The sequence below is a fragment of the Sinocyclocheilus anshuiensis genome, unplaced genomic scaffold, assembly GCF_001515605.1.
Source record: "Sinocyclocheilus anshuiensis isolate Anshui unplaced genomic scaffold, SAMN03320099.WGS_v1.1 scaffold902, whole genome shotgun sequence".
Taxonomy (NCBI): Eukaryota; Metazoa; Chordata; class Actinopteri; order Cypriniformes; family Cyprinidae; genus Sinocyclocheilus; species Sinocyclocheilus anshuiensis.
The window spans coordinates 220118-232761 of record NW_015537974.1 but is presented as its reverse complement, the minus strand read 5'-3'; the positions used below and the strand labels follow the sequence as shown (position 1 = coordinate 232761).

Sequence of the window (12644 nt, the reverse complement as noted above, 5' to 3'; positions counted from 1 at the left end):
CTGATTAAAGCTTTAATACAGTACGGCAACTGCACACGCGTCCATGTTTAACGCTTCTCATAGCTATGTGAAAATAAGTGTATAAATGGAATAGAGCTGATGATCTGAATGAGAGAGAGAGAGAGAGAGAGCGAGAGAGCAAGAGAGAGAGATGCAGAGTGTGTGCAGAGCAGGGGGACGCACGGAACAGTATTAAGAACCTCTGCTTTAGAACATTGATTTTGAAACTTGTGAATCCATTAGAATCGTTAGAAGACAGAATCGCGATTAATATATGAATCGATTTTTACGTGCACCTCTAGTTTTCTCTTCCTCTTCTCTAAAGCAGCGCAGCATGGCCTCGCCCCTTTTGCTGCCTTTTCCCGAGGGCGGGGTTTATCTGGGTTTGTGATGTCACGAACCAGGGAAGTAACTCATTGTAGTCCCTACCAGCCGTTTTTGTAGGCATTAAACTGGCAAAATTTTAAAAGACAATATCTCCGTTTGCATTGAACTTTCAGCTTTGTAACTTTGCAGATATTGTTTATGCTCAAACAGCAACATTAGACACTAACTAACGTTAAAAAAGTTAAATCACAATGAACCACCCCTTTAATTGCACTGCCCTAGAAAAGAGCCTCCCCCCCGATTCATCTTCCTTTTAACCTATAGCTCTGGAGGAGGCAGAGAAAGAGACGTTAAGTGAGAAAGAGACATTGAGGGAGACCACTCTCACTATCAGATGTCTCAGCTTACGTTTCTTGAGCTCAGATACAGGAGCTTGTTGTGTGGTGTCCAGTCTCTCTGGTGGAGTGAGTTTGAAAAATGTTTGCTTTTTTGTTTTGTTTCTGGTTTTGTTTTTGTATGTGTTTTGCTTTGCTTGGCTTAGACTTTGAGCGTAGATTTTTATGTTGTGATCAGAGTACCTGAGTTCCGTCTCATTGTATGCAATGTTCTTTTGAGACACTATTCATCAGTTAAGTAAAAGGAAGCAAAGTATTTGGGGGGTACAAATTATAACAATTCATACTACTGGATGACTGAGATTTTGGAAAATCCTACTGAAGTCAATGAGTACAGAAACAAAGCTTCTCTCTCTTGCCTTTGGTTCAGTCTAGGACATTCATGTGAATTATCTTATGCACAGTGAATGAACGATCGTTCAGTCATTTTCTTATTTCATCCATTGTAATGCCACCGCTTTCCTTTATGGAAATGGAACAGCTAAATACAATACTCACAGGTGTTACTGTGCAAGCCATATTTAGTGTCAGGATTCATAATGTTTTAGGATCATTCAAAAGATCTGAGATTTGAAATGTGTTCAGCTGGCTCACTGTAGTTGTTCTTGACATTTTTGACTCGAAGACTTCCTATTGTCCAAGACAATATTCAAAGATATTTCTTCTTGTATATCTTTTCAAACAGAATTTACAGAAACTAGGACTGTCAGTAAAATCAATAAAGTCAGTATGAAACAGAAGTTGCAATGGTCTTGTCTTCCCTGTTGTGACGTATCCATATATAAACTGTTGATGCGATGTCTTTGTGTAGAAAATGTTAGTATCAAGAATTTTGAGGGTTTTTTTTGTAGTAGGCTATGTAGTAGAAATGCATTATTCAGTAACTTCAGTTGCTATATGCTGAAATTTGATTGCATTGTAAATGCAAAGCTCCAGTGTTTTCAGTCAGATATGTGTGTGAACTCCTCCTCCTGGCCAAGGTCCCATTTAACCACGCGTGTTTACTTGTGGGCGAGTTCAGTCGCGTGTGTGTATAGTGGAGTGCTTGTGGTCTATCAGCTGGTTTAACCCCAGTGTTGTGATTTTAGAGCTGTGGAATCCAGGTCTTTGACTTTGACTCATGACCGTCTTGTCAGGAAGTGTTGTGTATTCTCCTGGTCTCCTCAGGCCAAGTGGACAGGAACTGGATCGCTGGTTACATGAAGCATGGACACATTATGATAAGCAGGATATGATGTGACACAGAGGAAGCTACTAAAATGTATTGTTTGTTTGAATATGTGTGAGAGAGCATTTATGTCTGAAATATGTACCAAAAGACTGACAGTAGTGACAACATGGATTTTATGCATTGTTGACGTCCTTCGGACCCACCAGAGTGTATGTGTGCTTTGAACTTAAGTCGCTTTCGCAGGCTCATTGTTTGTGTTTTTAGAGGGCTGTTTAAGCTCTGAGCAATTGAGATCCACGCTGGCGTGTACCTGCTGGCCCTTCTTCAGAAAAGGTAGGAGAGGCGCTCAGAATGAACTGAAACTAAAAAGCTGTCATAAAATGTGTCATATAGGCTTACCAGGTGGTTTCACGCTGATTTAATTTCCTTTTAATGTATGGGTGTTTTAATGTATGAGTTTTAATGTATGGGTGACCCTAATTTTGTTTGTTTGTTTTCATACTTTTTGGAATTATTTATAGATGTAAAATGCTTTTGTGTGATTATAACGGCCAATATTTATTACATTACTGTATATTCCAGTGTTCTCTGTGGAATACTTGATTCTGATTGTTTAAATAATGTACAATGTCCAGTGCAACTGACCACTCATCTGTTTCATTCATGGTTTATTTTACGATAAAGACCATGTAGGGTTATTGTCACCTTTATGCTTAGCTGTAACCTTATGATAGAGTGGTAGACACATCGTGGGACTGTTTTGGGCTGATTTAGCTGACGTGAAACAGTCAGCCATTGTTGTGTTGACCTTGCAGCTCTGGAATGCTGTAGTTTGCCATCATGGATTGTTGCACTTGTAGCTCTTCTGCCAAAATATCTGACACTATCATAGTCCCCAAGGCCACTGGCCTGGCATGCTTGCAGGAGACATCTGTCTGAAGTGTTGGTATCTGGACCTTTTCCTTTATTTCCTCCCAGGAGTCCAACCTCCTGTTAGTGTGTGCAGCATCCTGCTGTATATTTTGCTCTGACAGTTGAATATCGAGCTGATGAGACAGTCTTCTTTATCAGTGTAGATCCAAAGTCTTGGGATTGCCTTGCTTCCGTTCATTGCCTCAGTCGTTGTGTTCAGGTGACACCTCTAAACTGACTTGACTGAGAGCTTTCATTGTCTTGTCAGTGTGTTTTGATTCATCTGTGCATTCTTCATTGGAAATGAATGTTTGTGCTCTGATTAATGTGTTTGTTTTTATTCTGAACAAGAATATTCCATTATGCAGTGATCTAAATAGTATTATTATTACAAGACTAAACAGACTGAAGGCATTGCAAAGCTGATAGTTCATCCATTTACAATAACTTTCCCATAATCCTTCAGATCATATTTGTAGCACAAACAACAATAAAAATGTCAGAAATATTCAATTGAATTCAATTATCATTGTTCCTGCAAGCTTTTTCCATGTTTGTTGATTATTAGAACAAACAAACGGATATTAGAATAATCAATTATTCTGTAACTATAAAGATTTTAGAAATGTTTAAAAAAATAATAACAATAATAATAACAACAAATATTTTATTTATATATTTACTTTTTAAATAAATATGTGTGTGTGTGTGTGTGTGTATATATATATATATATATATATATATATAGAGAGAGAGAGAGAGAGAGAGAGTTTTTTTCACAAGTTTAGTAATTGTTGTTAGTTCTTCTTTGTTGATTGTACTTCTTTAAGGCCTCTGCAGTGACAGATTTGTGTTCTCCTCAGAATATGACGGACAGTTAGCACCCACCAAAGCCATGGCAGCGGCTTACCTGGACCCCAACCTGACCCATGCCTTGAACCAGGGGGTCAAGCCTCGCTTCAGTGCAGGGATGGAGCGCACGGCAGGGGCTCTGGAGCGTGTACTCAGAGTCTTCCACTACTTCGAGAGCAGTAGTGAACCCTGCACCTGGGCCAGCAACATCCGACACGGGGACTCAACCGATGTCAGGGTGAGTCTGCAGATCAGCTGTCCCTCTTAATGTTCTCCAGGATGTAGAATACCATATCGGACCATATCAGTTGCGGCCAAGAGAGAAAAATTCATTGTCACTGTTCTTATACATTTTTTGCTAATATTGAGGCTGATAATATCAGATTTTTGTTTATATGGCAGGTATCCATATTTTTTATTATAATGTTTTGATATGAAATTATGCATGCAGAATTCTATTTGGGAGCTTTTTTTATTATCTTTCAAAAATGTAAATTAATAACAAACTTATTACACAGTCATATTACTAAATAGATTTTTTTCATTCATCATTATTGAAAGCAAACAGACAATAGATGATCATATGAGCTTTTCAGTAAAACATAATTATTGGCTAATTTCTGGAGTTTTATCAGTTGCTCTATTATTGGTAGTAGGATTTTTTAAGTGACTTTTTAAGTTCTAAATAGTGTATTTGTGATGCTTAATTTTTGTTTTTGTACTTTGGTAGAACATTAGCCTTATTGAAACTGACAGTTACACCACAAACATTCCTGTGCAGGACTAAAGAGGATATTTCCTCTGATCTCCAGGCTTTTCAGCATTATTCAGAATGCAGCTTGCAGTGGCCTAGAACACTCAGACAATGGCATGCTACTCTAAATTATTTAATGAGGTTGGTTTTTGAAGCCAAGTAGCCGTACGACTTCAAAGCGCATTGTCCTGCTTTCATCCTTCACATGGCTGCCATTGTCTCAGTTCTCTGCTGTTTTATCCAGGTTTACATCTGATGCTTATCAGGTCTGAACCTCATCCAAACCTGGCCCAAACTAAACAGACTACTGCCACAGAAGTGTCACATTAACTCACACTACTTCAAGAAATGGAATAGATTGAATTGACGTCTAAGATGAAATCTGTGAGTTATTGCAGGTTGTTTTAGTGTGATAAAGCCCTATGATTAAGCCAGGTTTTCTCTTTTTAAAATGTTATTTGTTTTTTAGACTTCTTATATTAGTAGTTTATGATGTCTGTAAGGAGATTGAAAATTATTCATCACACACTAATGTGGCTTAGACATCCTGTTAGACATTGTATATTATGCCTCCGCAGACTCTTGAACATCCTGTTCTCTCTTGGTCTCATCCATCTCCTCTCTTGCCATTGCTCTCTTATATTGATTTGAACCACAGAACTTACTGACCCATAACATGACACATTAATCAAAGAAAGATTAAACTGAAACTCTTCTGGCTTCGAACCTATTTTTCTCAGAATATTCTCCCTCATTTTCTGTGAGATGTGTCCTGCTAAACTTTTATAGAGTGCTATATGTTGTCACCAAATGCTTGTGTGTGTTTTTCAGGGCATTATACAGAAGATCGTGGACATCCATAAGGTGAGGTGTGTGTCCTGCTTTGGTCTGCGCCTGAGCCACCCGAGAACAGGTGAAGTTCATTGGCTCCACCCCGACATGGGCGTGTCTCACGTGAGGGAGCGGTACGAGCACAGCCATCCCCAGGACGACTGGAGGTGAGTCACTGTTTCCATGCTGGTACCATAAGCATAAAAACATTGTTACAGTTAATAGTTGGTTTATTTATTAACTGTTTATTTATCAGTTAATAAATAAACCGTACAGGGTTGGTCTGTGTTTTTCAGCCAATGGCAAACAAGGAGATTATTTGGAAACCTACACTACCGTTCAAAAATGTGGTGTTAGTAAGATTTTTAAATCTTTTTGAAGGAAATCTCTTGCGCTCACCAAGGCTGCATTTATTTAATCATTTATTACAGTAAAAACAGTACTATTGTGAAATATTATTACAGTTTCAAATAGTTATATTTAAGATGTATTTAATTCCTGTTTAGCCAAAGCTGAATTTTCAGCATTCATTACTCCAGTTTTCAGTGTCACATGATCCTTTGGAAATCATTCTAATATACTGATTTGGTGCCCAAGAAGCATTGCTTGTTTTTATCAATGTTGAAAACAGTTGTGCTGCTCAATATTTTGTGGAAACTGTGATGCATTTTACCTTGATGCATTACTGTGATTCATTCTTTGATGAATAGAAAGTTTAGAAATATAATTTTTGTTTGTGACATTATAAATGTATTCACTGTCACTTTTGATGAATTTAATGCATCCTTGCTGAATAAATGTATTAATTTCTTTCAAACAGATCTGACCCCAAACTTTTGCAAGGTAGTTCAATATGATTTCAATTTAATTTGGTGACACTAGTGAGGTAAAAGTTGGTATGGTATTTTGTCTTTTTTTTTTAAGCTCTCTTTATTAGTGACAAACATATATATATCAGTCAGGCCAATGAATTGGCTGATAACATTATATTGGCTACCTTACATTTTTGATATCAGTATCAACATTAGCCTTTGAAAAAATGTGTCGTTTAAATGTCTAGTTTACTTTGAATGTGTTCTCATCACATATTTTTTTATATGCATTTAAAATGAAAAGAGAACCAAACTGTGAGCTTTCTGTAGAGGAAAGTAATCATGCTTTAGATTGTGGCATGTCTTATTTCTGTCATTGTTCCCCCTCCTGCTTGATGTTTCTGTCTGTAATACAATCAAAACACCTCTTACATCTGTGAAATAGCACAACTTTGACATCTGAGACCACTGTGGGGCTGTGGTACATTATTATCTTTTATATTATTTTCTTTGTCTGCTGGTCCCTACTGTCACTGGTGGTCTATTGAAAGAAATGATGGTGGTTTGAGCATAAAACCATCCAGAAAAGTGTTAAATTATGCAAACTTTCCCTTGTTTAATTGCATGAAACCGGAGTCTTGTTCCAAAGTCTTTATATCAAATACGTGCCATGTTATATCTGGGTCATGCCTGTTTTATGAGGATGACACTGCACATCGTTCTGTTGTAAAGCATTATCAGAGTGAATGTGCTGTTCTTCTAGAGGATGAAAGGATGATATAATGGCTTATGTATAATTCATACAGTGGGGGTGAATAATTCTGCATCACGATGAGGGTGACCCAGTGGGCGGAGCTTCAGAATGAATGTGGCTCGTTATAGTGAGTTTTATCTTAATGAAGCTAAATAAAGCAGTCCATGCTTAATTGCTCTATTGTTTATATTCCATTCACGCAACCCAGGGCTTGTTTCAGCCATCTTCTTTCTTCAACCATTCATTATGAATGAATGGGCTTTTTATGCGTTTACCGGGGAAGTCCGTGGTTCAAAGGATGAGCTTGATTCTGTTTGCCCTCCAGCAGAGCCCTGATAATACATGCAGCATTTGCTTTAAAGCAAGACATTTTACCCTCTGCACATGCGGATCAGCAGGTTAAATTCCTCCTCTTCAGTTTGTGCAGAAATGAAAAAGAAATGGATAGGATTTAACTGCAGGCTCCCTCTTGTTTTTCAGTGTGTATTATCATGTTTCCCACATGGAATAATGTTATTATTCAGCACAGCCTAAAGTACGGTGTGATAAACTGATTTAAACCAGAAATCCAAACTGGTTCTATTTTAATAATACTGCTCTGTTTTGGGGGGAATCTGTGCTAGCATATGAAGAAGAATCAGGTTTACTGGTGATATTTTGATGGGCCTGATCGTGGAGAAACAGCGTTTCTGCAGTTGTTTTGATATTGAAGCTGTAGCAAAACCACAACATATGATATAAGTTCAAATTCAGTTCAGTTCAATTCAATTTAATTCATTTTTATTTGTATAGCGCTTTTCATGATACACAGCAAATGAAAGTTTCTACGTTAAAATTAGGAGTAGTTTATCAGTGGTAAATATGTCAATGTGTTGTCCTTATGGCAAAAATGTACAGTTCTAGGATAGTAAAAGTCATGCAGTTAGTTAATGATGTAATCAAACAAAAATGGTGAACTCGATTAACAGCATTGATTATATGTTGTGATCAAAATTAATTCAGTAATGAAAATTTGGTAGTTTGTATGTCGTCATCTGAGGTCCTTGGAGGGGTAGGCTTCCTTCATCTCTTCTCAGGTTTTGGATCATCTTAAATCTTCATAAAAGTAACTGTTTTTGCACAAATGCTATAGAATGAGCTAAGAACTGAAAGGAATAGTTCACACAAAAATGAAAATTTGCCTAAAATCTACTCCCCCTCAGGTCATCCAAGACGCAGAGGAGTTTGTTTCTTCATCGGAACAGATTTGGAGAAATGTAGCATCACATCACTTGCTCACCAGTGTATCCTTCCTCTGTAGTGAATGGGTGCCGTCAATGAGAGTTCAAACAGCTGATAAAAACATCACATTAATCCACAGTACAGCTCAAGTCCATCAATTATCATTTTGTGAAGCGAGAAGCAGCGTGTTTGTAAGAAATAAATCCATCAAGTTATTTTAACTTTAAATCGTCGCTGCTGATGAAAAATACCAATTCATAATCCTTAATAAGTTTTCCTCCAGTGAAACATCCATCCCTCACATCAAAATCCACAGACATTTCTGTTCAGAACTGTTTTGGACTGTTTTTGCTTGTAAACTCCTGATTCAGACGAGACGGCTTTTCCACTAGAGAAAGCAATATTATGGATAGAGGACTCGTATTTTTAGCCGTAAACAATGGTTTGAAGTTAAAAAATGGTTCCACAAAGCATTATAAAACTATTTGAAACTCAGTTTGTCTTCATGTTCTGTGCATTGTGTGTGAGGCAGATGGCAGCAAGTTCAAGGTGCATCATCCATAGCCAGTTTAGAGAACATGGTTTTGAACGTGTGAGGCAGGTGCCGCAGCATTCTGCCTCCTGCTCAGGTAGAGAGATGTGTAAAACTAATTTAGCGTAATTGAGAGCAGACAGTGAACCAGCTGTGAGAGAACGGGGTGTGATTTTTACCTCCCAGACAGACAGCTGCTGAGGGCACTAATACTAATACTACGGTAATTGTGTTGTCTGGCAGACTTTAGAAGATCTTGTCTCACCAGCATCTCTAAACAGTGACATATGAAAGGGAAGATGAGTAAACAGCTCTATAATCTGAACCATTCAGGCACACAGTGAAGGTGTTCAACCTGAGGGCTTCATTTTCTAAGGCATCTGTTGTGATTGGGCTGCCAATCATTGATGATCACTTGTGATTGATATTCCTGTGTGATTATTTTGAGCTTTATGCAGAGATTCTACAGGTAGAGCTGACAGCATGTGGAGTGTGTTTTGTTATTAGATAATTTCTTTCCCTCTCTCTTCTCTCTCCAGATATGAGCTACGGATTCGATACTTGCCTAAAGGATTTTTAAACCAGTTTACTGAGGACCAGCCAACTCTCAACTACTTTTATCATCAGGTGATGGATAGTTTAATCTGGCAGCCTGTGTTCTGCTGCCAAACCTTCTGCTAATGTCTCTGTATAGACATTTCCTCCTCTCTTCCAACACCACATGGGTGAGTCGCACGAAACCTGTCAAAAACATGCTGGGGAAGGGGGGTATTTCACTCCAAAATAAAATGAAGCTGTAAACTATAGTTTTTAATATTTTATTTTATTAGGTCAGTGAAACCAATATTGTAGCACCAATACAATGTTTTGCAATTTGATATTATTTCCATGACTATTAAGCATGTTCACTCTCCAGGTCTCAGTACAGTATTGCAAAAAACAAACAAAAAAAAACATAAAGTAAAATATGAATGGTATTATAATGTTATACTAAAATTAAAATAATGGGAAAAACCCTTAAGATAACATGTAGAAAGAAAAAAACGCATCTTAAGCACGCAAAATAACATAAGTGGACTTTGAACGTTTAATTGCCGCTTTGAACAATTACGTAATTGTTGCATCCATAATTGTAATCGCGATTAGAAATTCGATTAATTGTGCAGCCCTACATTAAATTGTAAAAATATTTCCACATCATGGTGGTCTTTGTTGTACTGCTTTAATTTTTGCAGATTTTAATGTTAGATTTTTAGCAAAAATGAGAACCATCATTGTCGTGAAAATGTCACAATGCAAAAAATTGCAAATAAAATAACAGTCCTACTCTAGGTTTATTTTTCTTCATGTAAATTGTATTTATCTTTATATTTTACATTGTGTAATGTGTATGTATTTTTTTTTTTTATTTTATTTTGGGGTGAAATATGACCCATTTTCGTGAGATTCACCCACACAGTGCTTTAACAAAAGAAACTGAAAGGTGGTTTAGTGTTCAAGGCTCAGGGTCCGTAGCTGGTTTGATCCCTGCCAGGTTACAAAGATCAAACCATAAGCTCACAATCGCCATTGTAAAACACTTAACCGACAGGTGACTGGCCCTGTAATAAGTTCTTTTCTCTCTTCTATGGTGTCGACATGAAAGTCACCGAAACCAATTCCACTTGGTCCTTTTGTGGCGATCTATAGAAAATATAACAAGATAATAAATTAGGAATAACAAGAACGTTTGATTTAAATGGATTGTGAGGAAAGTACATTAAACTACATCAAACATCATTAACTTCATGACTAGCAAATTAGCTCAGTATTATTGTGTTTGTTTTAAATTGAAACTATCAGGTCATAATATTTATTTTTTATTTATTTGATATGCAGTATCGGCCTGTTCCAGAGGAGGAGGGAAATTTATAAATTCTGTCATTATCCAACCTGTATGGTCAGTGTTGCCTTGTACCTTTCTCCTTGCCTTGCCTAATATAAATGTCTGTGTGCCCAGGTGAAAAGTGATTATATGATGGGGATTGCCGATCATATTGATCAAGATGTAGCACTTAAACTTGGCTGCCTTGAAATCAGGTATGTGATACACAATACCGTTCAAAGGTTTGGGGTCGGTAATTCATCAGAGAATCCTGAAAAAATGTATTGCCGTTTCCACAAAAAATTAAGTAACACAACTGTTTTCAACATTGATAATAATAAGAAATGTTTCTTGAGCACCAAATCAGCATATTAGAATGATTTCTGAAGGATCATGTGACACTGAAAGTTGGACACAGAAAGATGAAAATTCAGCTGAGCCATCACAGGAATAATATTTTTTTTTATTTGTAATACATTTTCACAATTTTTCAGTATTTTTGATCAAATAAATGCAGTTTTGGTGAGAGATTTTTATTTTATTTATTTTTTCAAAAATATCTCTTACCCACCCCAAACTTTTCAACGGTAGTATAAATGAGTAAATGTAAGTGTTTTTCCATGACTTAAGACTGAATTCAGATAAATCACCTTCCTCTTCTCTGTTACAGGCGGTTTTTCAGGGACATGCGTGGAAACGCCCTGGATAAAAAATCAAATTATGAATTATTAGAGTAAGTAATGCTGTCTGTGTTTGGATCATTGGTGTCGTGTTCTCACACTGTGTCCATATTTACATGAATTATATGTTTCTTCAGGCAGCATTATTTTAGTTAACTTGAGGGATTTTGGTCCAATTAGTTGTGATGTTTTTTCACCTCAGAATAAAAAAAGTAGTTGTGAGAAAGTGAAAAAATAAACTTTACTTTGTTTTGTAATAAATAAAGTTGACATTTGTGAAATGTAAAGTCACAATTAAGAGTAATCAGGAGAAATAAGGTTGCAGTTGTGAGATATACAAAAGCAATAGAAATATTCACAGTTGTGAGAAAAATTTGCAGTTACCAAACATGGGCTTCCATAGGGAAACCTGGCATGACACCACAAAAAAAAAAAAAAAAGTGTTGTCACTGTCATGACAGAAACTTGGATTAACTTTTTTGCATTGTGCCTGAACATTATGTGAGAAATTAAATTCCAATCGGTTCGCATTCTCATATTACTGCAGTGTTCACTTATGATGTAATGCTGTCAGTGTACTTCAAACCAAGCTCATACTAGACTGAAAGGAGTACAGTAGTTCTTTGAACCATTAGAGGATTTCTCTTCATCTCTTTTCCTTTCAGATTGTGTGTATATGGGTCAGAATAACTAGTGCGTGTTGCATGGCCCTCTGAAACCTGTCTGATCTATTTTAGTAGAGTATAATTGATCTTTGCGTATCTCCTGCAGTGGTGCAGGGTCTCCATTACTGTAGTGTTGCTTTACACTGGAAGAGACAATAATCTGTAATAATGGCTCAGTCACAAACAAGTTGCGGTCTCATTTCTTGTGCTTTTACCCCAAAATCTGATGTTTCACTTTCTTTAAAGACTGAAGTCAATGTATTTCTGGTATCCTCTCCCTGCAGGAAGGACGTTGGTCTGCGGAGATTCTTTCCAAAGAGTTTATTAGACTCGGTAAAGGTAATAAGACATTTCTTATGCTCCTGCGATGGCTTCCTCAAGACAGTGGTTGTCTTGATTTATTGGATGTGAGAAAATGCTATTGTTCAGGCAAAATCAATGATATTACCTGCCTGGCTTCCTCTGTGGTCTCACACCCCTGAGATGTTTTGGCCCAGTTCTGTTTTCCTTCTCTCTCTCTGAAGAAGCCACTGAAGGGAACCGTTCTAATGAAATGCAGCTTGCCAGAGAGCCAGTTTCCTTTTCCACCTGACCTACCTAGTCCATTTCAGTCTTTTAGTGTGCTGTGGCATACTGTCTACTGTTATTTTAGCTGTTTGTGAAGTGCTGTTATTGGTAAAGTTTGGTATATTTATTGTGAACATTTCTATACAGATAAATTGCCATGATTTTTACTCTTTTAAAAGAAAGTAACCCATGAATGGCTTTAAATTAAATTAAATAACAGAGTTTTTTTTTCTATTAATAAAAATAAATGTATATAAATATTTATTTTTTTATTAAAAAAAAAAAAAAAAAAAAAAAAAAAAAAATA

At 36.8% G+C, this 12644-nt stretch overlaps 1 protein-coding gene across 1 annotated transcript in view; it reads left to right on the top strand.

Annotated features, from left to right (window-relative positions):
* LOC107672068 (focal adhesion kinase 1-like) overlaps positions 1–12644 on the top strand; it is a 76314-nt gene that overhangs the window by 26597 nt on the left and 37073 nt on the right. The window contains exons 3-8 of the mRNA XM_016465166.1: positions 3669–3895; positions 5243–5409; positions 9101–9188; positions 10561–10640; positions 11096–11158; positions 12055–12109. Coding sequence (XP_016320652.1) covers positions 3669–3895; positions 5243–5409; positions 9101–9188; positions 10561–10640; positions 11096–11158; positions 12055–12109 — 680 coding nt within the window. The remainder of the gene's footprint in view (positions 1–3668; positions 3896–5242; positions 5410–9100; positions 9189–10560; positions 10641–11095; positions 11159–12054; positions 12110–12644) is intronic.